We start from the raw sequence: 27739 nt of genomic DNA, 5'->3' as shown, positions 1-27739 counted from the left end.
CAATATTTCTTTATATTTAAGGTCATGTGATAAATCCAATGGAAAGCTTGGAGATTAAACAGCTGCTTCTTTAGTTGGAAAAATGTTGTTCGGTGCAACAATGATCTCTGCCACCCTATCGCTCTTTCCTCCGTTGTTGCTCAAAAACCTCATATTCATAGAAGGAACCCTTCTGCTAGAATCAGAATACATAACTCTATTACAGAGTTTTAAATATTCATGACCTATAGTTAAGCTGACAAATTTCTGGGAATCAGAAATAGGGAATTATGACATTCCATGTGCCAGTGGATCCCAACAATCCCAGTCCTCGAGGAAGTTGGGAAATGTAGTTCAGCATTTATATGGTCACAGGTTCATCACCCTTGCCATAGGGCATTGTAGTAAAAAAAAAGGATTCAATTAAGTAGAACATGTCATCTGTGATACTGCTTACAATAATCCCATAAGATGCATCAGAGTAATCCACAAAGCTGATGCCATTTTTTTATATATATCTCTGTCTCCTTTAAAATGTCAGATTCGTTGATTTAAACAAAAAAAAAAACCTCATTCAATTTAGGCACCAGCAGTATTGGTAATTCATTAAATGGCCCTCATAAAATGTTTTTCTAACATGCCATAATACTTTTAGGTATCAAAAAATATTTTCTTTACTAAGGCAGAAAATTCTAAGCGAAATAAATACAAGCTTAACATCTACACTTCTTTTAAGATTATTAAATCTTGTAGAGTAGCTGTAGAGTATCTACATTTGTAATTTATCTACAAAGAGATTTTTAATTTATGATTTAAAAAATAATAATATCGATGCTTTTGAACTTTGGTGTTGGAGACGACTTCTGAGAATACGGTGAGTAGCCAGAAAAGAAAATTGATCATAGAACAAATCAGTGCAAACTTCCTATTGAAAACAAAAAATCACCAAGCTCACATTTTAAGGTTAATAATTTTGGGAAATGTAAGAAGACAGAGAAAAAGAGAAAAAATCAGCAGCAAAGTGAATAGACTCAAACTGGCAATGGGTACATTATTTGAAGATCTGATGGGCCAGATTGGAGATAGATCGTCCTGGTACCTATATGGTGGTTAAGAATCAATAATGACTTAATGGCACATAATATATTTACAACTGGAAAAAAAATTAAAATATAGTCCATTTCTGTAGCTGAAATAAAAATTCCATAATCAGAAGTTTCAAAGGAGAACTTTAAAATATCTTCTTGCCTTCTTTTGTCCTTTAGTAATTTAGTACAAGTCTTTTAAAATGCAAACCCTGTTCAAAGAATCCCCTTTGCAAAAGGTAGGCTTTTCTCTTCTCTTTGCTATTTCCCATTGAAATCACAAGAAAATGAACAGGAGAGCTATTTAAGTGATATTCATATTAAGTACCAAACTTTATCAGGAAGAACGAAGAACATTCAGTTTCCACTTTCAAATTTACTTGATAATTGATGCATGATATTGTTGCAAGCACATAAAAAATAGCTACAGAAAAAATAACTATGAAAAAATGGACCAGTATATCAAATTAAATAAAATGTATGATCCTGGAAATATTATTCTGGAATACTTGTCAATGGCATGAGTGTCAATTCTCATGCTGCTATATCTCTGGATTTTCCTCCTATTTGAATTTCCTTCTGATCCAAGACCCAACTGGACCATCATTCTGTCTTCTTTGCCTCCATTTTCAGACACATATTGCCCTAATTCATTTACTTCTCCATCACTGTAGCTGCCTTCCATCCCTGTCATTTGCTTTGGCTGTGGGATTGCAGAAGCACCAGAAAACTGCAGAGGAAAGAGAAGGAATGACATTCAAATCGACATAACTACATCTATTGGTTAAGGTCAGTTCCTGCCATAATTATATATTTCTTTGTTTTAAATTTAAATATTTAGATTATTTAAAAATATTTTATGCTTCTATAGTAATATCTTACCAAAGTAACAGAATATTTGAAGGTTAGGGTTGAATTGTGGGGTCCTTGGTGCTCTCTGAGCATTGTTGTTTTCTTGCAGATGTTTTATTACCCGACTAGGATATATCGTCAGTGCTAGAGTTCCACTCCCTTCTAGCACTGATGATGTTATCTAGTTGGATAATGAAATGTCTGCAAAGAAACAACCAAGGTCAGAGAGCAACAAGGATTCACATGAATGTCTCAGTTGTTCCCCCCTAGTTCCTTTTGACAGTAACATTTACCTTCTCGCATTGCTTCCTTTCTTTTCTCTCTTGCACTGTGGTCAGGTAATTCACTGCAGCATACTCTAATACTGAGAGGAAGACAAACACAAAACTGACCCAGAGGTAAATGTCCACAGCTTTGATGTAGGAAACTCGAGGCATGGAGGCATTGACACCAGTGATGATGGTAGACATGGTCAGTACTGTCGTGATACCTAAGGACATTACAATTTCCAATTGAAGATACTCATTTTTAAATAATGCATTTACTTACTGTATATACTCGAGTATAAGCCTAGTTTTTCAGCCCACTTTTTGGGCTGAAAAAAGCCGCCTCGGCTTATACTCGAGTCAGTGAAAAATTTGCCCAAAATGGAGGAGAAAAAGGGGCGGGGCCATGCCGCTGGGTGACACTCGTGAATGGCCCAGTGCCCCTGTGAGTTTCCCCTCCCTCTGTGTCAGTTTCCCGCGCAGCGCGCACCGCACCATCCCCCCTCCTCACGTTCTAATGTAATGCAGGGCTGTCTTACGATTCCCCTTCCTCCCCCTCCTGCCGCTCTGCAACGATGTCCCACCTCCTCCTTGTTATGGCAAGCAGCCACATAGCGATGTCCCACCTCCTCTGGTACAGTGATCCAATGATAGGAATCACTGTGCCGTGTGTCATAGGAGGCGGGACATCGCTCCCGCGGCTGCACAGGACATCATCATCACAGCGGGACATCAGCATCATGAGGTGAGTGAAGTATTTCATTGAATACACCGCTAGTTTACTGTTTTTCTTTGAAATAAATATTCAAAAACATTATTGGTATCTATTTTTATTTTTGAAATTTACCGGTAGCTGCTGCATTTCCCACCCTAGGCTTATACTCGAGTCAATAACTTTTCCAGTTTTTTGTGGTAAAATTAGGTGCCTCGGCTTATATTTGGGTCGGCCTATACTCGAGTATATACGGTACTAAAGAGCAAGCTTTTTAAAAAAGGAAAGCACATTTTGATTTAAATAAGTTAGTCTTATTTATACTGATGACCTGGCATCTTTATTTGTGTTTCTGTCCCTTTTTAGGGTAAACTAAAAGCCTGTTTGTATACACCTTCAGACTGATGAATAGATGCCTTGAAGATAGTTAATCCTGCTTTTGGGGCACAGAACCAGGCTAGGATTGCCATCCTAGACACACTTTGGTGGAGGAAGTAACATTGATGAAAACAGCAAGACTTCTTTTTTAGTAAATAATTGTTGAAATGGAATCTCACATTTGCAGTCTAAAGCAAACTTAACTCTGATAAAGCTCATTGGACTTTTCAAATAACAATTAATTTATAATTCCCTCTACATAGTTTTAGTCCCTGTGATTATCTGTCCAACTGTGTATCCGTATCTCTCTCTCTCTCTCTCTCTCTCTCTCTCTCTCTCTCTCTCTCTCTCTCTCTCTCTCTCTCTCTCTCTCTATCTATCTATCTATCTATCTATCTATCTATCTATCTATCTATCATCTATCATCTATCATCATCTATCTATCTGTCATCAGCTCCCATCTGCTTTTTATCTATAAGCTAGCTAAGATTTCCTATGGGGAAGAAGAGGAAATAAAAACATTACAACTGAGTTTACTTGTCAATACACGCTGTCCTAGATTGTAGCTGTTGTAAATAAAGCAGAGATAGATTCCATGACTTACCTAAGGGAACTCTTGCAGGCACAGCACGGCGGTCTATCCAGAAAGAAACCCAAGACAACATGACCATCAGAGTGGCAGGGAAATAGGTCTGGAGCAAGAAGAAGAAGATATGTCGTCTTAATGTGAAGTTGATGAAGAGACGGTTGTACCAACCTGCAAGAGGAAGAGGGAGAACCAGATCACAATGAAGACAACCAATGATAATAACTACATAAACAACATGGAACTCTTACAGTATTTATTTTCATAATACTTCAGAATTAGCACCAAAAAGGGGCACTTTTCACTTTAATAATGCAAACATGCAAATAATATTTAGAATTCCTGTGGATTCAGTTTAGATATTTTTTTAAAAAATTGAGCAAAACAGACAGGTTTACCCAAGTTTAACGAAATCAAATAGTCTGCTGTAAATAGATCTGGGTTTTTTCCTTCCTAATTTCTCCCATCATGATGAAAGAGACAAAGAAAGTCTCCACATTCTCTATTTCTGTGAAGCAAATGTTGCGATTGGTTTGACACTTCCTGCTGTCAAAATACCCTCACTCACACTGGAACACACTGGGAGGTGGAAGGTGACATTTTGGCAAATAGAAATGCCCTACTCCTACTAAGTTCCATTAACAGTTCTATTTGTACGAGAATGACTTCTGTTCCTTCTTCTCTCTAGCCTTTCTTTGTGAACATTTTTAGAATTCATAAGACTGAAACATTTCTTCAGACAACAGCAATAGCACCCAGAATTATATACCACTTCACAGTGCTTTACAGCACTCTCTAAGTGGTTTACAGAGTCAGCATATTGCCCCCAAAAATCTGGGTTGTCATTTTACCAAGTTATTATATCTTTCAGCACACCACTTTTATGAACTGATGAACAATTATAAAGCGATTCTTGAATGTAACATTAATCTTGCCAAGGAAATCTTTTATTTGTGAATATTTAAGTCACATAATCTTCTTAGATTATATACCTCAAATATTCTTTCTTAATAAAACCTGTAAAATAATGTTACAAAAGTCCTTTTTTGGCCTGATGGGCAATTTGGCAAAAACAGATTCTTGAAAGTAAAAGAATGGAAACTCTAGATAATACCTTTTTTTTTTCCCAGAAAAGCCTAGAACTTTCTCAAGAATTGAAATCATATGAGTTTCAAAAAATTGGCTAATTAGATAGTTATGGTAGATATTTTTCCTAGACGTTTTTCTGATCATAATCCAATAATCTGAACATTCAAGAGAAAAATTTACAAATTTTAGATGGAGATTAAATGAAGTACTATTACAAAAAGAAAAGAATTGTGAAAACTGTAAAAAGAAGTTAAATTATTTTTTAAATTATAATTTGGATGTAATGACTGTCTTGAATGCCAGTGAAGCTGTAATGAGAAATTATTTCATTCAATATAGTCATAAACTAAACAAAGAAATCCCTAGAAACAAAAGAATCTTTTTAAAAAACAGGAGGATTTACAGAAAGTACAAATAGACTCTGTTATTTTATATCAAATTAAATTCTTACTTCCAGAATTATCTGTAATAATTATAAGAGAACTAGAGTCCTAACTAAACTATATGAAATAGAAGAACTTTGAATTTGCAGATAAACCAGGGAAATGGTTGGCATATGAATTGAGAAAGGAGAGAGAAAAGGAAACAATATTAAAGATCCAGAAAGGCAAGATTGTACTAAAACAGTGATGGCTAAAATTTTGTTGTTGTGCACACAACCACACCCGCATACCCCGCCCCCTGTGCATGTGAACATGACCCCCGCACCCCTCCACGCCCCTGAGCATGCATCCGTGACCCCACACCCACCCCATTTTGGACCTAGTAGGCCCCCCTGCAATCTCCTGGGAGCAAAATTGGGTCGTGGGTTGGGGGGGTGCTGCATTCCCCCCCCTGTTTTGGGCCTAATAGACCTCCCTGCAGCCTCCTGAGAAGAAAAATGGGCCATGGGGGTGCAACACCACATACTCGCCCCCACATTCCACCCTCCCCCCTACACATGCGCACGTGACCCCCCCACTCGTGTGTGTGATTCTCCCACATGTGCCCCATCCCCTGTGCATGCATGGCAGGGACCCGAAAATCAGTTGGTTGTCTAGAGGCACGCGTGCATGCACAGTGGAGCTGAGCTCGGCAACAGCTCATCTGCCCACAGAGAGGGCTCTGGGTGTCACCTGTGGCACGTGTGCCATAAGTTCGCCATCACAGTACTAACAGATAATGTGAATATTCATTGAAAAAACAGAGTCTACCAAAACTTTCACGACTCCAATACCAAATTATGAACAAAGTTTGAAACATCAAAAGCTATTAAAAAAAGATTAAAAGTGGGAAAGCACCAGGTCTGGATAATTTGTGAACTCATAAACGCTTTGATGATCAACTTTTATACCTCTGTGATGGTGTGATGAATTCCATTTTGCAAGAATCTGCTATATCAGAATCCTGGAAAGAACGGATATTGCCAAAGGAAGGACACTGTCTCACCGCAACGAAGAATTATAGACTGATGTAATTGCTGAATAACGGTTATTAAATATTCGCAATAATATTGGCTGATAAACTAATTTTTTTACAGTATTTCATTCATGCTGATCAATATAGATTTTTATCCAAAAGATAATTAAGAAATCACATGAGAAATGTATTGGATGTAATACAGCATTTTCTACAGCAAAATGAGAAGCAAGTGGCCTTGATTTTTGCAGATACAGATAAAGCTTTTGACAATTTGAATTGGACACTTATGTTTAAAGTTTTGGGAAGTATGGACTTTGCACAGCCGCGCAAAAAAACAAGTGTCAAATATATTTAAAAACAAGAATCAAAGATACTAAATAAAGTGGAATTACCTGATTTGAATTTGTATTTTGCTGTTTGTTGTTTGGTATGGATGAAAGATTGGGTGATTGAGGAATAAGAGTTTACTGGAGTTAGAAGAACATGATTTGAAATTTGGTTGGTACATCTATTTATGGTATGATAAAGTTGAGGTTAATATAGATTTTAAAGATGATTTTGCTAGGTGCCCCATATTGAGGGCTCGTGTTAGGTATAAAATAAGACTGACTCCCAAAATTCCTCTATGTATGTCACCCAAGAAACCTTTCTTAGAAGAAAAGTGATAGTTACACAAACTTAGTTGACCTATTCTGATTTATTGACTTATTCTGAAATAGAACCTATACTAAATTAAATCTTTTCAGAAAAGAACTGGAAAATGATGGTTATATTTAACAATAGTTTGCTTATGCTCAGTTGACAGATTTAAACTGGATAAAAAAGAATTTTATGAATGAATAATCTGAAGTTGAAGTGGATTTATATACTAACCCTGGCCATGTTATTGCTAAGATGTATTATTGAAAATGAATATAGAAGATTATTACGTCAAAGAATGTATGATTAAATGAGCAAAAATCTTTGGATATAACATAATGCTTGATCAATGCAAGCATATGTGGAGTAAGGATTGAAATTTACATTGAATTATAACTTGAAAGAGATTTTTTATGAAATAATGTATGGTTGAAATTTAATACCTGATGAATTTTAAAATATGTATAATGTTGTGTCAAACATACACCTGCCTGTTTAAGTAGAGATGGCACTTGGGGGAGGGGTTCAGCGCACAAAAAATGTGGCACGCATTGCCATTTGCATCAAAAAATGTCTGAGCATGCATAAAAGATTAAAAAAGGGGAAAATACATTTCTCCAATGAATATTGTTCTGCAGAACCGAAAATCAAGATGGCAGTGCCATAGGAGAACCGGTTCGGGGGCATGGCAGACCTGGGTTGCTATCGTTTCCAGTGACCCAGACCGCCAAGTTACTACCTATTTGGCTGAACCGGTCTGAACTAGTAGGAACCCACCTCTGGTGGCACTCTTTCTGGGGGTGGTAGGGGAACACCTCCAGAGGGTGAAGATCCCAAAGAGAGGTCAGGTGGTGTATGTATTCGTAACAGACAGACAGGACTTCTTCCTCCCCCTGTTACAAATCCAACGAACACCAGGTTATAACGCTGCAGATAGAGATGTGCAATTCAAGCCTGCGTTTGGGATTTATCTGCTGAGCTTTCGTAGGAAAGAAAACAAATTAATTCCCATTGTAAAAGTATGAAGAAATATGCTTTGAGATCCAAGCAAACTTACCTGTGCTGCTATAAAAAGCGAGTTTGGTGGTGGTGTGGAACTCTTGTATAAGGAACTGAGATAATGATATTCTATCATCTGTTTTCAAGGATTCGTTCCCATTCTTCCAGTACAACATGAGATCATCTTCAGTATAAGCATCTACAGAGGAAGAAAATATTTATGGCAATGAATCCAGGTAACATACAGCACAGAGCTTGATCCAGTCCTCAGCAACCTGGTACCCATAGAGTAATGTCTTATATTTCAACTTTCAATCTGTTTTATATACATCATAATTTAGTTTTTGTTATTACGAATATGCTAGCAGTTCTTCCCAATGCAATTGTAGTCCAGTCAACACTCTTAATCATGAGGGGCAAGTTATATCCCTTCAATATCATTGACAGCGGCATAACAAAAAGCTGGACACATTTTCTAAATGTGAAATTGCACAGCTACCACTGAAATTGAACAGCTACCATTGGACAGCTACCACAGTTGGTCAATTTTATGTGAAATAGCTAACTCAGTCTAGACACAGATCCTTAGGGACTAAGAAGAAGGAGACCGAATCTGCAAACAACATCAATAACAATATTAGAACATCTTTGGGAAAATAACATGCAAGCGTACTTAGAAGTCAGTTTTAAGAAATCAATATGTAGTTTTTAAGTACTTATTTACTTACAGCTTTCAATTTCCAGAGAACATGTCTGCGTGTCAAGGGGAAAACGACTGAAATCCATGTTACACATTGCTGTTACAGTGACCCTAAGAACACAGTAAGTATATTTAATGTGTTGAAATGAGAAATGGGAGAAGAAAAGAGGAGTAACACAGGTTAGATTCACATTCCATTTTTAACAAGTTTTAATGGGGTGCTGCATAATAAGTACCATTCTGTTCATGCTTGGTTATAGTAATTTCCATTATTTTCAATAAGATGTACACCCAGAACTGCAATATCCACAGTAGTAGTATAAATATTGAATAAACTCAAATTAAGTAATGGAACTTGCTCCTAAGTAAAGATATGCAGCTTATAGGGCAGAGGTGTAACATGGATGAGGTGTGCCAAGATGTACAGTGGCACCACATTTGATCCAGATGATCTTCAAAGGCAGCCACATTTAGAACACATGGTAATAATCTGCTTCAGATTATTACATTCATGCTAAGGTATGAGTGACCATGAACAATGCCAATAGAGGAAGCAACTGGCTCACAAAGTGAAAATGCAAAAGCCTTTCTAGCCACAACTACTAATTAATCTTTAAAAAGGAGTCACGAGTCCAGGAGGATCCCTGGACTGCATATCCAATTCTCTTCATAAGACTGCAACATCGTTCATAACCAAGGATGGAAAAACATGGGCCCTTGAAATCCACAGCCACCACATCTTGAGAAAGAACATACACAGCATCATTTGATTGGCCTGAGGGATCTAGAGCTCTACCTCACCCTATGCCGTCAGGCGATCTCATCTATAGCACTTTCTTTAAAAAAATTTTTTATTAAGAATTATAATTATATAAATAAAAACTAGTAGAAACTACAAAAAATTCAAAGAATAAAAATAAAAGATAGAGTGCAGAAAAAAGAAAAAGAGAATAAAAAATGGGGGGGGGGAGAATATAAAGAGAAAAGAAATACTTAAAGAACTTCCCCTTCATCACAACAAATAGAAATAATTTAACAATTTATCATCTTCGCATAAGGCATAATACTCCTCATCCAATATTTCATCTCTTACCTATAAACATATCCTTAAAACCTTGTCATCCAGTCCTGGACAGCAAAAGGCCATTAATGGTTACCAGAAATAACAATATCAATTTTAACTATGATCAAATAAACACTTTTATATTCCTTCCCTTTATATTTAACAACCTTGATCCTTAGTTCCTTCAAATAATGTCCCATAACTTGATTTGATTTCCTTTTTCCTTTGTTCCTTTTTACAAAGTCTTCCAATGCTTCAACAGACCTGCTTTCTAAATCCAATATAGGAAAATTATCCAAGTCACACTTCTGGTTTGTTATTTGTATGTCCCTTTTAAGTATTAAAACATCAGCCAGTTTCATTCATACAGCTAGTACAGTATATCGTCTTTTTCTGGAACATTTTTGTAGCCAATCTTTTTAAAATCCAATTCAAATTTCAGTCTTGTCCAGTAGAACTCAATTCTTTTCCATAACTTTATTTACACATATCTATCTATGATGGTAGATATTCTTAAAATTAACTTCTGAGTCCATTGTTCACGAATACCTTTCAATATGTCAAATGTTAAAGCATTTTGCTCCATGCTGTGTTAGCAAGCCACATTTAAGTGTTTTCCTTTAATTATAATTGTTAATTGCTTCTTACCCCCTTCAGCATAAAATCCCATTTTATCAATATTTTTAAATTTATAACAGCAGCAATTTGAATGATAATTTTTAATAAATTAATTTGATTATAATTTTTTGATTGTTGTAATCTATCAACAGTAACTGAGAGTCAGTTAGCATACAAGTTTAAATTATGATTATATACACAAGAATGTGAAATCACACGTCATTTCTTTAATTGATGTTGGTCTTTGTATACATTGAGTTCTTCCCAAGAGTCTAGGATGTTGTAATGTATCAGTGCAGTAAATGTGCCGATTCAAGAGATGTGGCCTTTTGTAATCATTGGATGGAAATTTTGTCAATGAGCGTATTTTCTAAATGATATCCAAGATATTTTGATATGGCATCCAATGTGCCAGTAACCATTGGGACCACCACTACTGGTTTATGCCATAAATGTTGAGCTTCACTTTTCAGATCTTGATAGTTTATGATCTTCTCAGTTCTTTGACTTCTATTCTATTATTTCTGGTCTTGATACATCAATTATCTACATTTTCTTCCTTTCAACCATAGTTTAATCTGGTGTGTTATGTACCAAGATTTTATCAGTTTGAATTCAGAAATCCCACATTATTTTAACTAGCTCATTTTTTACCTTTTCAACTACAATGTTCCCACCAATTTTCTTTACTGACAGATGATAATTTTAACAGATGTTCCACTGAATCATTTTGGCAACTGCTACTATGTCATTGTTTATTATCAGTGTGTTTAATCTTCTTGCATGAGCTGAGTATATGATTTACTGTTTCTTCTGCTTCTTTGACCAATTATTATTATGACCACATCTTACCTCAAGCTGTAAAGTACTTGCCCATCTGGTTGTACTCGAAGCATAACATTATCTGTTGTTGTGTCATGGATAAAGGAACGCTTTGAATGGACAAAGAACATGTCAGGCACCCAGATCTTTTTCACAAGTCTGCCATCAAAGGTCATACTTTGGTTATTGGTACTTGGAAATGACAATCTTTCATCTTTCCAGTAGTGTCTCAGGTAAAGCGTCATGGTGAAATCCTAATTAAGATTTTTTTTTAAAATGGAAAAAAGACATATTCACTTCCAATCTTACCTTTCCCACCCCCCTAAATATTATTTAATCACATGTGGCAAATACTAAAAATACTAAAAACCTGTTTAAGCAATTAATGGAGTAAACAGAAAAAAAGTTTTAAATATTCTCATCTACCTTAAAATGAGAAAAATTCTCTTAAAATATTTGATTGAATGGTAATTATTTGTAATTTTTAAAAAAACCATAAAAATCATTAAATGAGTAAAACTAAAACAGAAGCCACTTTGATAATGCAAGTTTCAACATCTGCATTATCTTACATTAACCCTACAATAAATACATCCCCTGCATGGAAGCAGAATTAGCGCTCCTAAGTGACATTTAGCAGCTCCTAGGAAGCTCTGGTGGGAGTTCCCCTGTTTATAAATGTGCTCAAAGGAGTATAATACTTATGAATATTTTCTATTATGTTCATGTTCAGCCAATGTTTATGAGTGGCATTTGAATGGCATTGCAAAAAGCATTTGGTTCAAACAACACCTGTTGGATTCCATTTTATTTATATTTATTGAAAATTAAATATTGTTGATACAACTATTATCCAGCCATGTTTATAATAATTAACCTCTTCTTTGCTATTAATAATTACAATTGCATGAAACTTTAGGGAATTGCATAAAGCTTTAGGGTGATACTGGAACATCTAAGAGCATACTTCTGGGTCCAATATTGCTAACTTTATATTGAATTTCATGAGCATTTATGGGACTGGGATAAATTTATGATACAGGAGACCCTATCTGAAATACTTTTGTAAATGTACATATGAATGTGCAAAAATAACTCCTTGAGTACTCTAGACAATGCTGATCTCAATAAATGTCTTAAGAGTCCAGGGAATCCCGGGGTATATAATATTCATAAACAACAAAATGAATAATATTCTAACTATGCATTTACATTTTGAATCATAAAATGGATACTTACCATATCAACCTCTGAAATGCTGTCAAGACTTTCAACTTGTACATCAACTCCAACAGGAATTGAAGGGCCTGGATAAACAATGGAGGATATTTATGTCAACCATTAGGATAGATATTCAAAAAGAAAAAAAAAGCAGTGCCTTTTTTTTTTTTTACAGAATTTTGAAGGTCTTCCACTCACAGTTTGAGACTCTTGATGGAAAACGTAATTAGGAACCAAAAGCAATAACATCAAAAATAGATACCACAGGACAGGTAGTTGTTAATTAACTACCACTTCTTCAGCAATTATTTCTGAAATTCTTTTATTTATTGGATTTTATCCAGTGGTGAAATTCAGCCGGTTCTATCCGGTTCGGGTGAACTGGTAGCGGTGTGGTGGGAGACTCCGCCCACCCACCCCGGACATCATCACATTCCATTTTTTACGCTCTACGCATGTGTGGAAGGCACATGGTCACATTTGTGAACCAGTAGCAAAGATAAGTTGATTTCATCCCAGATTTTATTCCACTGTTTGTACTTTAGATAAATAATAATTATTATTATTATTTAAATAATAATTAAATAATACTTTTGTTTCTATTTTCTCCACAACAATAGATCTGTGAGACAGATTGGGCTGAAAGAGAGTGACTGGCCCAAAATGACTCAACTGGCTTTCATGTCTTAGGCGAGGCTAGAACTCACAGTCTCCTAGCACCCCACAGATCACAATCTAGATACTTGGCTACTGGAAGACACTTATGACAGCTGCAGTATTTCGTAGTCAGGTAATGGCCATTTGTGATCTTCCTTGCTGATTTCACAAAGTCAGTGGGGAAGCTGGCAAGGAAAAATCACAAGATGTTCCTGTAAATCACTCACACTACTGCAGCTTTTCTCCCTGAGAGGTCTGGCTAAGGAGTGCGTGCATGTCCTCAGTACAATTTAATATCATCAGCATTCAATAATAGCAATTAGAGCTGGAATTGAGGTTGATAATCAATGTCATAAATAACAGTGTCACATGACCATGTTGCTTGTTGATGGCAGGTCTAATAGTCCCAGTTGCTGTTATTCAGTGAGGACTCCATGTGAATTTAAATGAGGACCTCATGTGACCAAAACTTCAAACTTACTGCTTGCTTTCCCATTGATTTTGCTTGCAAGGATCAGCAAGAAATGTCAGAAATTGCAATCATGACAGCTCACTGTGATGTCGTAATCATTAGCTGGGCACCAAGCACGTAGATCATGAACCCATGACCTCAGAACATTTCAATGATCAGCACTCTAAGGACTGGTCGTAAGTCCTTCTCATTCAGTGCTGTCATAACTTTGAATAGTCACTGAATGAATGGTCCTAACCAGAGGTGGGTTCCTACCAGTTCGCACCTATTCGGTAGAAACGGTTCATTAAATCTACTGAACCGGTTAGAAGAGGCCTTACCAGTGGACCCGGAAAGCAGGCCACACCTACAGAAGAGGTTCCAAATTTTTTTGAAACCCACCACTGGTCCTTGGATATGATTATTCTACACTATCATGCTCATATTTATAAATCTCAGTGCCTCTGTGAAAGGTAAGGATGACTACTGCGTTTGTGGTGCAATCAGAACACTGCGTGGGTTGAAGTTGTTTTAACGCAAACCAAAGATGCCTTTTAAAAAACAAGTTTACATCATATTCTTATGCATGCCAGTGCTGTGTGTGAGGTAATTTAAGGTGGTTCTGACAAGTGTCGTCGGCATCTTCATATCCGGTCACATGGGTGGCAAGCTACTCCCATCCGGTCATATGGGCGGCAAGCCACTCCCATAAAGGAGGCCACACCCACAGAGTAAGTTCGAACAATTTTTGAAACCCACCACTGGTCCTAACCTGAAGATTATTAGTAGTGTACTAATCATTTTTAACTCCATGCTGGGAAATGGCCTCACCCAATGTCTTCAGGTAGATGTTAAACATTTCCCCAAAATCCCTGCCATACCACCTTCATATTCATACCACTCAGTTTTTGCAGCTTAACAACAGGCAGAAATTCCATTAGTAAATTTCTCAGTACCAGGATGCAGTGAGCAAAACAACTAATATAACATTTCTATCTGTCCTGCAACTAATAGCAATCATTGCACCCTTAAAGACTGCAATTTAAACTTATATCAAGGACACCAGGTTGGAAAAGGATGCATTCAAGATACAATAATCTCTTCCAAAATTGATTGGAAAAACACCTACAATCTGAAAAACTACATCAGGAAAAAGCTGTCCCCTATTTAAGCAAACCTTTACTGTACATTTCACAGAATACAGTGATTCTTCCTATTCATTTTTGTGCAAAACCAATGCAATGTTTTTTCAAGAAGCAATGGAGGAAAAAATGTAATATCGGGAGAACCTCCTCCATCATACCTCCAAAGCCTGGCCGCATGCTGAAGTCATGGTCATCTATTTTGAGAAGTTGTTCTGACTTTATCAGTGGTGATTTGGTGATATCGGGACTTCGTTTAAGTATAGGGCTACATGGCAGGGAGACAACAAATACAACAAATTATTCCTTACTGTAGGAGTTGGGCCCCCAAGGAATCAGCACATATCAGAAGGGTAGGAATACTTTTTTCATTTTTATGCTGATGAACAATATCCATAAATATTCAAAAATGAGGATTTTCTACAGATTATATGATAGAATATAATTAATTGCCCTTCATGGTATTGGACCTGGGTACTTGAGAGACCGCCTTCTGCCAATTACCTCCACTAGACCGATTAGATCCCACAGATTAGGCCCACAGATTAGGCTAAAGAACTGTTGCCCCCGTCTCAAATTGGTATGACTGTTGTGTTTTTAATTATGTATTGTTGTTTATGTCGTTTTAAATTCTTGTTTGTATCCCCCTTCCCTAGTTGAGTTGTGAGTCGCCCTGAGTCCCCTTCGGGGGAAAAGGGCAGCATATAAATAAAATCAACATCAACATCAACATCAGAATCCCCGAGTACTTGAGAGACCGCCTGCTGCCAATTACCTCCAATAGACTGATCAGATCCCACAGATTAGGCCTCCTCCAAATTCCATCCGCTGGCCAATGCTGACTGGCGACCACCTGGAGGAGAGCCTTCTCTGTGGCTGCTCTGGCCCTCTGGAACGAGCTCCCCGTGGAGATTCGAACCCTCATCACCCTCCAGGCCTTCCGCAAAGCCCTTAAAACCTGGCTGTTCCGACAAGCCTGGGGCTAATGAGCTTTTGTCCCCCCTCGAATGGTATGGTTGTTCTGTGCTTTTAAATTGTGTATTGTTCTGTTCGTCTTTTTTATTCCTTATTTGTAACCCCCCCCCTTGACTTGGATTGTGAGCCGCCCTGAGTCCCCTTTGGGGAAAAGGGCGGCATAGAAATATAATAAATTCAATTCAATTCAATTCACTGAAAAGACTGGGTGTATCAGATAATTCTTGAATACGTGGGAGCCACATGTGGGCAAGTGATAAAAATGAAAACATGGTAAACGAGATACCAAACAATAGCACTCGAGATACAGGAACAAATAACATTACAGTGGCACTTATAAATACTTTCTAAGTAATTTTGCAACAATTTGATTATGGGAAACTATTAAAAAACTATTGCATAATATAAAATCCAACTAGTAAAAAAAAAGATTTGAATGTTTTATGAACTCAACAGAACTGGGAGTATAGTAGCCAAGTACTACAAAAGCTAAGTATCTGAGGGCACTCCAAGTACTTAGAACAGTGGTATCAAACTTGTGTTGCCATGGCAGCCATGCCATGTGATAACTCCCCTTCCTTTACTAAACTGGGCATGCGCGTGGTCAGTGCGTGACACCTGAAGGCTCCGGAAGGCTAAAACCAGCCCTACAAGCAAACCGGAAGTCTCTTCCTGAATTTCCGGTTTGCCCGTAGGGCTGGTTTTTCGCACCATTTTCGTGCCATTTTTCGAGGGCGAAAAATGGCCTCAAAAGAAGGCCGAAGTCAGCTGGCCGGTGCACGCATGTGTGCCATAGATTTGCCATCACTGGCATAGGAGCTTCCCAATATGTTAGTTCTCCATCTCCTGAATTAGCACAGTTGTGAAATCAATCCATATTTTTTTTATTCTAATAAAATTATCCCATGAAGGGGTTAGAAAACTGGGAACCTCCAAATATTAACAACTAATGTGAGTTGGAGAACAACATCTGGAAGGACACAGACCCATTCTCTTGTTTGAGAATGGCCGACCAGGTCTTAGAGGAAGAATGAAATGGATCTCTCGCATCAGATGCTGCAGGAATATTATTTACTAAGTTTTGAAATTAATAAAACAACACACGTAGTATTGCCACCTAAAAAAAACCCATCTCATTCCCTCCAATCAAACTGTCCAATCCAGAATTTAAAATAGCAAAACCATTCTACTAGTTTCTTTTTTATATGTGGGGATAAGAAAGGAAAGAACCTATAAGAATTTCAATTTTCAGTTTATCACAATTTTAGTTGCATACCTGCCTTGCTTGTGTGTTGCTCCATGTGTTTCTCTTCTCTGTCTTTGTGGCTGGCTATAAAACCAAAAGGAACAACAACAGCACAATTTTTAGAAACTTTCATAAAACTGAATGTATGCTTTAAACTTAATCAACATGTCAAGTCAAGAACCAAAGCAGAGTTTATGAATAAACCCCAGTGTAATTGAAGCCCAAGCAAGGACAGACATGGCAGCACTAAGTGTGTACAACATACCAAGCCTCGTAAACTGGAGATAATTAATTCCCCGAGGTGGTTATTTGGGCATATCCTAGGTATAAAGGAGCATTTGTAATATATATTTTTTGTGAATCAAGGATCCAATTTGGGATTGCTGCTGCTGAGATGCATGTGCAAAACAACCAAATCTTGATATTTTTTTTCCTAATGAAAATGACATTATTCAAGATTCGGGAAAGGATAACTGAGTCCATTTATGAACTCCTGTACTCAACCATAATTCATAACTTGCAAACGCTATCTCAATAGCATGACTGACAAACAAAACACAATCTGGTCACTCTGGGGAACTCTAGAAAAACTTTATAATTGACTACCAGATTGTTCCTCTTGCTATATGGACCTGAAAGCCTACGTCAGGATGGCCTTGATCTAGATCTAGATCTTTCCTGTTGCTGCTCACCAATTACCTAAAAGGTAGAAAGCATACGTATTTTTAGACAGTACAGGACATGAACTCAGAGTGGAACATCTGAATCCTTCCCACCACTCAGACCCAATATGTGTTTTGCAGAGTAATAATAATGATACCCTGCATAACTCTGCTTATCCCCATCTCTCCCACAATAAAAGTCATGTTCTAAGTTTCATTATACTATGGCTATTAACTTGTTTACAAATTTTGCAGGCCACTTTGAGAGATAGTTAACACTTATGCTGAATTCTTGAGTCTGTCGTCTGTCTGTCTGTCTGTCTATCTATCTATCTATCTATCTATCTAATCTATCTATCTATCTAATCTATCTATCTATCTATCTATCTATCTATCTATCTATCTATCTATCTATCTATCTATCTATCTATCTATCTATCTGTATTTAACACCACTGATAATGCTACTACCCAAAAAAACGACTTTGACTATGTGTCAGAAAGGTCGCACAATTGGCAACTCCAAAGCTCATCTAACAAATGCTCTGTCCTACACATTGACAACAAAAATCAAAGCCCCAAATACAAGCTAGGCGGATATGACCTCGTAGACAACCCTCACTCTGTCAAGGACCTAGGATTACACATCTCAAATGATCTAAGCCCCAGAACTCACTGTAACAGCATTGCCAAAAAGGCATTAAGAGTTGTTAACCTAATTATGTGAGGCTTCTTCTCCAGTAACATTGTACTGCTAACTAGGACATACAAAACCTTTGCCAGAGCAATTCTCGAATACAGCTCCACACTGTATACCGGACATTAATACAATTGAGCGGGTCCAGAAGTATTTCACAAGAAGAGTACTGCACTCCTCTGCTCGCAATAGAAATCCTTATGCCACCAGGCTTGAAATTTTGGGCTTGGACAACCTGGAACTATGCTGCCTACAGTAAGCATAGTACATAAAATTGTCTGATACAACGTCCTACCTGTCAACGACTACTTCACCCTTAATAATACTTGGGCAAATAATAGATACAAATTCAAGGTAAACTGCTCTAAACCAGATTGCAGAAAATATGACTTCAGCAACAGAGTAGTCAATTCCTGGAATACTCTACCTGATTCCATTGTTACATTCTCTAACCCCACAGCTTCAACATTAAACTGTCTACCGTAATGATGATATAATTATGCTGTGAAATAATCTAATAATGACACAATTAAGTATTAATATAAGGTCTGGGGATATAATGTATAAGGTTAAGAACTTATTATAATGATATTTCACTGCTGATAAAGCAATTCTAATAGGGGAACAAATGAAAACTGGTATATATAGGCAGCGATGCTTTGTTGAAAAATGAAGGAATAAGATCTCTGTTTGAAGGTATGAAATGCAAGGTTAACAATAAATAGAAGTATGCTTTCTGGGGGAAAATAATGCTAATGTTAACTGAATATATATTGTAGAATGAAAATGAGGCCTTTAGTTATATTAGATGAAATATTTGAGACAGTAAATATTATTTGAAGATGCAGAGGTTAAAACAATTGTAACCAAACGACATGCTGCATGTGATGATGTTTTTTTTTAAAACCCTAGGTTATTGTGGTTTCTATTAAATATACAACAGAGAGATACGGGATGTATAAACATAGTAGGGATGCACCTGTGATCAAATGACATATTGTATGTGATGATGGGGTTTTTTTTTTTGTCTTTTTCCTCCCCTTTTTTTTCCTCTCCTTTTCCCTTTGTTTTTTTTTCTATTGTTATGTGATGTTTGTCTATGTAATAAAAAATAAAATTATAATTAAAAAACAAACAAACATTAAACTGTCTACCGTGGACCTCACCCAATTCTTACGAGGTCCATAAAGGGGGCATGCATAAGTACAGCATTGTGTGCCGTCTCTCCCTGTCCTACTATCCCCATTTATTTGTACTCATTTCCCTTTTTCGTGTCCATGTTTATATTTATACCTGTTATTTTGTACATTTTTGTATAAGATAAAATTTAAAAATCTATATATCTGTATCTATCCATCCATCCATCCATCCATCCATCCATCCATCCATTTCACTTGTGATATCAATTCCCATATTGTACTTGGAACTTTCCTAGTTTTCCATTGATGGTTCACTATTAATCTGGATTAGATGGTTCAGCTATAGAGCAAAGATTCTACTCTTGCTAGTAGATGATGGAGGTGACTTTTGAGGATCACCTTCTTGGATCCTCTAAAAATCTATGTGGGGAATTGAGAGAATCTTAAGATTGCAAAAAATGCCAGCTGCAGAGAGGCGGGAATTTAGTGAAAATTGGATCTTCTTTTCATACTCCTCTGCTCGATCATGGAAGAGAAGATACAAATCCAAATCTTCCTCATCACTGGATTGAATACCCCACCTTTCATTTGGTTTATCACATCAAATCCATTGCATTGGTTTTAAAACAGCAAATATTGTTTTATTTTAGTGCCATCCCCATTCATTTTGATTCCCTGTTTGGAGGGTGGCCTTCAACACATCCTTCAAAGGGTAAGGACCTAAAACACTTCATTCTCTATATCCCATAAGAAGAGCCATTTCAAGAGGAAAGGAATCAGTAGATGCAAAATGGCAAGGAAGTTTGGGGGGAGGAAGAGAATAACAAGGCAGCAAGAAGGAAAAGATCATCGATATTCATTTTCCATTGCTTATGATAGATTATTGAGCTCATTGTATGAAAACCAAAGGGCTTAGACAATAGTAGTTTAGTAGAAATGACAGCTGGATGTGAAGGGGAGGATGAAAACAGATAATAAAATGAGAGAGATATAAATAGATGAAATCTGGGTCATAGTAGGATTCCCATGATAGCAGAGGAAAGAAGTGTATCTGCTTTGTGGCAGTAGGAAATTCTGTTCTTCCCCTCCCACACACCCCTCAGTATCCCACCCCATCCCTCAATTCCCTCTCTTTGGCAATCTTGGTCAGCCTGCACGTAGGGAACAAGGAAACACTTCGGTCCTCAAGTTCTTCTTTCAGCAGCTTGTGTCAAGCTCTTAACTCACTTTTTCAACAGGCTCTCTTGCAGTTTTCCCATAACAAAATTAGCCAATCAAAAGTAGCTCTGATTTTTAGGAATTTGAGAAGCTCTGCTAGAAGATGAAGGCTAAAAATTATGTTGGTTATGCTTAATGTCTGAATCTGCTTACATTGGGGAATGCATATTTATACCCAACAAAGAATATTTGTAGCTTAGGGTTTAAACGAGGGGTCCTTGTTGCTCTCTCAGCTTGGTTGTTTCCTTCCAGACATTTTATTACCTGAACTAGATAACGTGATCAGTGTTAGTGGGAGTTGCTCTCATTTTATACTCTAGTGATTTGCCCTGTCGGTGTTGGTGGGAGTGGTTTTGGAAGTTGTTCGGTTGGGCTGTTCATTATTAGCTTGTTTGAATATAAAACGAGAGCAAAAGCCACTCCTTGCTAGCACTGATGCTGTTACCTAGTTTGGGTAATGAAACATTTGCAAGAAAACAGCCAAGCTCAGACAGCACCAAGGACCCCACATTTTTAGGTATTTTAGAATGCCAGTTGAAGATAAAATTTATGTTATGTAATTTATGAGTGCTTGCTGGGACAATGATTTCCACCTAATGAAAATAAAACATGAAAGTACTGATACATTCATGAGTTTCTCTGGGCAACAAAATAAAAATGTTTTGCCATTCTCTTCTTGGATTTTTCCCTACTTTCCTAATCTAGTCTATCACCAAAAAATACCTTAGTGGTTTCCATTCCAGGTATTAATCAGACTAATCTTTCCTAACAGAAGGTCAATGATATGTTGCTCTAAGATCTTGGCTTAATAAGGAACCTACAATTAACTATAATTTCCAGTTTCATCCAGTTTGAAAAACATGGTTCACAGCATGGGGGAGTGAGATATTCAAGCAATCTTAAACCACAGTTTAGTATCATGGTTTGCACTAAAGCTAGCTCATAGTTTTGACTGAAAAGGGAAAATTATGACTAAGTGAAAGCTTTTGGATGTGCTTGCTGTTTTCAAGAGAGGATTCAGGACTTGCAAGCTTATCCATATCTCAGAAGATGAAGAGGAGGAAAAACACATTTTACGTATATCCTGCCTTACAGCTGATACAAAATCTCATTAAATCTTAGTATGAAAGTGGTCTTAAGGACAAAAGGCAAGCTATTCAGTGCCAGTATGCGGTTCCAATAAAGTCCAATTACATGCAAATCCTCTTTTGAAATGCAGCTCGCACAATGCAGGTTGAAGGAATGTTCTGCACCAGTAAGAAAGTAAGATTATAAATAAGAAAGAAAAGGTTAGTTGAGACAGGTAAGACTCTTTGCCTCCATATTCCAAACTACTTTCATCTACCTCATTCCTTTTGCTGCCTTTTAATTTGCCTCCTCCCCAACCTTTATAAACAGTGATAAGAAGCAAACAGCCGTTCAGGCATCTGTGCAGAATGACTGTACAGAAGAAAACTTTAGAGGCATAGCTGAAGGATCCACCCCTGGCTTAAATGTATTTGTGTCAATGGCTGAAATGAGTCACTGGCCATATGGACAGAGATCCAGTCTTGGGAAGGAAGCAGTCTCGCAATGATTCTGAAGAGGCATTGACCAATGGAGGCTTATGAACTCAGAAGATTAGGGACCTAAAATATAGAAAAATCTCTGCTTCCTGAGTCCAGACACCGTTTATACATTGATATACTATACTCTAACCATCAGAGTCAGTATAAAACCATTCTGTAGTAATGATTGCAGTGTTTCTCAACCTTGGCAACTTTAAGACCTGATGGCTTTAACTCCCAGAATTCCTCTGCCAACTTGGCTGGCTGGAGAATCCTGGGAGTTGAAGTCCAAATGTCTTTAAGTTGCCAAGGTTAAGAAACACTGATACAGGATCACTGATTGGGTGATGCTATGAAAGCACACATGAGAAAATAAGCTAAGCACCAGACAAGGCCATCTGTCCCAGAACATGTGTTTCCATAGCATGGGCCAATCCAAACATCCTGGGGTAATTTGTCCATTCTTAGAGGTGAATTTTCTCGAGATGATGACTACTTTCTGACCCTGGTTTTCACCCAGCAGACTATTGGCATTTCTACACCCCTGGTAGCTTCATCTTTGCAGGGTGGGCAGTTTTAAATAGAAATAAATGTTCATGCCTATGATAAAACAATGCTGACAATTAAGACATCTGTTAAACTATTGCCAGGGCTGGTTTAAAGAATTTGGAGCCCCAATGTAACACGAAGTTTGGAATCCCTCCCCTTCCCAAACCTAGATTGATATTACATAAGAATTCCTGAAAATTGATATGCTGAAATATTTAAACTGGAATATTCACAGTATCTGAACTAAAAACTGAACATGTGTCTTAAAGAAACATAGGTTACACAAGTCATCACACTACAAAATACACCTTAGGAGGATAGCCTCATTGGCTAAGATAGAGCAATATTATTCTGTAAGAAGACTTGGTTCCCTGAAAGCCTTCTCAGATTGATAAATATCTTGCCTAATATGGAGCTGCATTAGCTAATAGATAGGGTGGCCTGCTTGAAAACCTCATTGGCCTCAGGTAAACACTCTGCGCTCAGGTACATAATGATGGACACATGAAGGTATATCTGAACATGAATATATCTATTCTATTCTATTCTAGAATAGAATAGAACAGAATAGAATAACAGAGTTGGAAGGGACCATGGAAGTTTTCTAGTCCAACCTCCTGTTTAGGCAGGAAACCCTACACCACTTCAGACAAATGGTTCTCCAACCTCTTCTTAAAAACGTCCAGTGTTGTTCCACTGATTAATTATTCTAATGGTCAGGAAATTTCTCCTTAGTTCTAAGTTGCTTTTCTCCTTGATTATTTTCCACCCATTGCTTCCTCTCCTACCCTCAGGTGCTTTGGAGAATAGCTTGACTCCCTCTTCTTTGTGGCAACCCCTGAGAAATCAGAACACTGCTATCATGTCACCCCTAGTTCTTCTTTTCATAAAACTAGACATACCCAGTTCCTGCAACTGTTCTTAATATGTTTTAGCCTCCAGTCCCCAAACATCTTTGTTGCTCTTCTCTGCACTCTTTCTAGAGTCTTAACATCTTTTTTACATCATGGTGACCAAAACTGGATGCACTATTCCAAGTGTGGCCTTACCAAGGCATTATAAAGTGGTATTAACACTTCACATGATCTTGATTCTATCCCTCTGTTTATGCAGTCTACAACTGTGTTGGCTTTTTTTGGCAGCTGCTGCACACTGCTGGCTCACAGCTTGCTTCAACTTGCTGCTCCTCATTCTACAGCTACATACACTGCAGTCCCTTAGATTGGCCTTTCTATTTCCATGAGCATTTTCACGAACAGCTTAAAAATTAAGTGATAAAGATCCCAAAGAACTTATTTTGCCAGCTTCTTTACAGTCATCTTCTGTTCAATTGTGCTTTTAAGAACTTGATTTGGCAGGCAGTACACTCCAGACAGATGTGTCCCAACCTGGCATCTCCAAGATATGGCAGACGACACTTCACAGAATTCCCAGCCAGCACCTGGTTGTTGTGTTTTAGTATAATACAGTTGGAGATATATTATACTAAGTTGGAAGAGGCTGTTTTAGGATAATGTGAAAAGTTTCCCAAGTCAGGAGATGGAGGGTATATTTCTTTAAAATAACATTTCATGTTGAATTTCACTTCATAACATAATGTTTCTTCAAACCAGAGGAGGAAACCCTCTACTGATTCCTATTTTGAACTGACTCAGACAAATAAAGAAATCAGGAACTTTGACAACAATCCCTCGGTGCTTTTTTACATGGCAGGTGGCTTATTCCTTGTTCCCTTTAACTAGAATTCTTCAGGGAGACTGTGTTGGATGCAAAATTCTGAGAGGACAGGAAGGGGGTTATCTTTCTGAAACTTCCTGAAGTTAACTTATCTAAAAATTCAAGCAATTAATGCTAATACATTCACTACACTAAACCTCTTTGCACTAACAAAATCTTGACCTACCTAAAGAAAAATACTGAATTGGAAAATTCACAGTAAATGTCTTTTTAATTAAAATAATGGCCACCTTATAGCACATAAAGATGGTACAAATTCTATAGTTCAGTAGAGTTTGCCTTGTAATTAACACAACCTTATTTACTATATTTCTTATAGTTTTTGTTTAAAGTGGCAATATTATGAACCATAATATTCTATACATTCTATATGAATGTATAGAAGCATAAATTTGACATACTGAAGTCATGCAAAATGGAACCCCTTGGTTTTTACTAAGATTCTCAACAGAAAATTGATATTAAAAACTCAAGGGAATGACATGTCCTTGGTAGAAAAAGAAGCAATACAGAAGTAATTTGTTCAAGTCTTTTAAAATTCAAATTATTTAATAATTTTAATATATCCTATGATAATGAAATGTTAAATAATTGTAATAAATTATACATTATATAATTCATATAATTCATCTTATATATGTATAAGATGTCTGGATGTCATGGATGTTTGATGCAAGAGACATTCTCACTTGGTGTGAGTGTTAATGGATTGAAAAATATATTCAAAATATTAAACTGAGAGAAAAAAAGGTGCGTTACTTTCTCATTTAGTCTAATTATTCTAATTGCATCAAATTAAATGGTTGATCTGTTGCTATCTAATAAATCTCTCCTGATTTCCTTCCTCATAATTTCCGTGTGAAATTAAACTGATTTATATTTATTTAGTGTGTTGATTATAAACTCATCACATCAAAAAGGGACATACTTTTACAATAAATAGTTTAGTACAAACAAGAGATAGATGTGTGGATGTCTTAAATCTGGGCTGTATATTCTCTTGAAAACTGCATCACTTTTCATCTTTGGAGTTTTCACTCACCTGCCCTTTTTATAGACTTCATGGATTTCTTTTCCATTAGCTTTGCATTCTCCAAATAAAACCCATCCACAAAACAGCAAGAAGACGCTTGCTTGCATTTTATAAATCATCAACATAATAGCTGCTGTTCTTGCATCCAGAATTAGTCCACAAAAGAAACAGAAGAAGAAGAAGAAGAAAAAAGCAAAATGAAGGTTCGTTTTATCTTTTTAAAACATGATCCGTCTGTTTGTTATTGGGAAGATGTTTACTGGCAGGAGGGGAAAAAAGGCATCCCACAATGTTTAATCTGGACAGTGGAGAAAGCAATTTGCACTAAATCTATAAATCCTCCTACGTCAGTGGCAGGGATTTTCAAACCATGCAGAATTCCTGAATCTGCAGATAAGAATTCTTTCGCTTGAAAAGGGCTGTGTTAAAAATTGGTCTAAAATGAAGCATTTAAGGTATTTTAGGAAATGGCTTTTGAAAGGATCCCTCAGGAGAGTCAGCATTGTGCAAAAGGATTTGGCAGAGCTCCTTATCCAGCAAGAGAGGATCCAATAGCAACAAGGGCACCTGTTGAGAGGCCTTTAAATACCAGCACTAATTTTAACAAACAGTCGTTTTGAGTTCTATCCTAGGTCAGTGCCTCATCCTTGTAGCTTGGCATCTAGGCGGTGAGAAATGTTTGATTCCCCTGGCTCTGTTTTCTGGTGGCACTTGATACTTGTTTCTGGGTATCCTGTTATTAGTAGTGTGCTAGAGCTGCTTAGAGGCCCGCAGGAGTGTTCAAATACTTCCTGTGAAAACAGGAAAGCTATACGAAGGCCCAATGCCATCCCATTCCTAGAGAGGAGAACATTAGTAAGCTGTTGTAGTAGCTTGTTGTTCTCAACTGTGCAAAATAGTCCAGTGGAAAATACATCCGAGAATTAGAATAAATCTTGGGGTTGAAGAGTCCTTCAATAGCAGTAGTAATCACAGTAGTAGGGATGCGGTGTTTCAGTGGCTAAGACGCTGAGCTTGTCAATCAGAAAGATCAGCAGTTCAGAGGTTCATTTTCTCCTAGCGCCGTGTAACGGAATGAGCGCCCGTTATTTGTCCCAGCTTCTGCCAACCTAGGAGTTCAAAAGCATGTAAAAAAAATGCAAGTAGAAAAATAGGAATCACCTTTGGTGGGAAGGTAAAAGCGTTCTGCGTGCCTTCGGCGTTTAGTCATGCTGGCCACATGACCACAGAGACATCTTCAGACAGCGCTGACTCTTTGACTTTGAAACGGAGATGAGCACCTCCCCCTAGAGTCGGGAACGATTAGCACATATGCGCGAGGGGAACCTTTACCTTTAATCACAGTAGTAATAATGCCAACATTTGCCAATTTATAAAATAAATGACTTAAATGACTTGCTATTTGGGATTCAGGTTTGGGAGGGAGGGGTAAGCTTTCAGGGGGGGGGCATCCCTGAGTGGGCCTCCTTCATGTTCATCACTGCTCATTTGAACTCAGACAGGGAAAGAGTCAAGTTTCTTCTCAGAACTGACCTGTTTATTCAAAGCTGATGACTAGTCAGTGATTTAAAGAAGGAAATCAATATGACCAAGTGTTTGTTATTTGTTAATAAGCCCCTACAGGAAATAGCATAGTCCACTGATATCACAGTCTGGTGACAGCACTGAGATTAGATGTCCTAGAATTATAAAACACAGCAATTGATTTAACACTCTATTCCTAAAGAACTCATCAACCTTTCAATAGCCATTTTTGGTCTCCAAAATCCAAATGGCTCGATGGAGTCTTTCTATTGCTTCTTTTACTTCCCTCATCTCTTTCATCTTACTATCATAGGACATTACTTACTATCTATACTTACTATCTTACTGTGGGTGTAAAGGGGGAGTTTCCCTCCCCCTCCTTTTTTCCTTCTGTGTGCTCTGTATGCCGTTTGATTTACCCAGTGATGTTCTTGTGCTCCTTGTCTGTTATGAATATAAATGTAAAATATATCTATTTCAGTGTTGAGTGTTCCGACTTCATTTAAACAGTTGCTACGTAATTCCTTGACAAAAGTCCACTACTATCGAACTAAACTAAACCATATCATTATATTTCTACTACATTTCTGCTTTGTAAGGTATTTCCACAACTAGGAGACTGTGGGTCCTAGTCGTACTTTAGGCATGAAAATCAGCTGAGTGACTTTGGACTCTCTCTCTCAACTCAACCCACCTGTTTCTACCCCTTGTGGAACCTCTGTGTCCTTTCAAATCTTATAAACTCCAGTTTTC

At 37.3% G+C, this 27739-nt stretch overlaps 1 protein-coding gene across 2 annotated transcripts; it reads right to left on the bottom strand.

The window, feature by feature from the left end:
- Positions 1-1503: 1503 nt before the first annotated feature.
- On the bottom strand, positions 1504-25972 carry LOC106539117 (gamma-aminobutyric acid receptor subunit rho-1). Of its 2 annotated transcripts, none has more exons than XM_087718762.1 (10): positions 25472-25972; positions 16912-16965; positions 14822-14928; positions 12429-12496; positions 11220-11443; positions 8715-8797; positions 8045-8185; positions 3877-4029; positions 2309-2406; positions 1504-1794 (listed from the first exon to the last, which is right to left on the bottom strand). In XM_087718762.1, the coding sequence occupies exons 1-10, from the start codon at positions 25585-25587 to the stop codon at positions 1504-1506; spliced, it is 1335 nt and encodes a 444-aa protein (XP_087574888.1). In that variant the 5' UTR covers positions 25588-25972. The 2 variants fall into 2 exon arrangements, with proteins under 2 accessions (XP_087574888.1, XP_013909277.2); XM_014053802.2 differs by having other exon boundaries at positions 2210-2406; positions 25472-25968.
- Between the last annotated feature and the right edge of the window lie 1767 nt (positions 25973-27739).

Source organism: Thamnophis sirtalis, unplaced genomic scaffold (assembly GCF_051295495.1).
Source record: "Thamnophis sirtalis isolate CommonGarterSnake01/CBP01778 unplaced genomic scaffold, rThaSir2_p1.2 scaffold_6, whole genome shotgun sequence".
In the NCBI taxonomy this organism is placed as follows: domain Eukaryota; kingdom Metazoa; phylum Chordata; class Lepidosauria; order Squamata; family Natricidae; genus Thamnophis; species Thamnophis sirtalis.
This window is presented reverse-complemented; position numbering and strand designations above follow the sequence as displayed.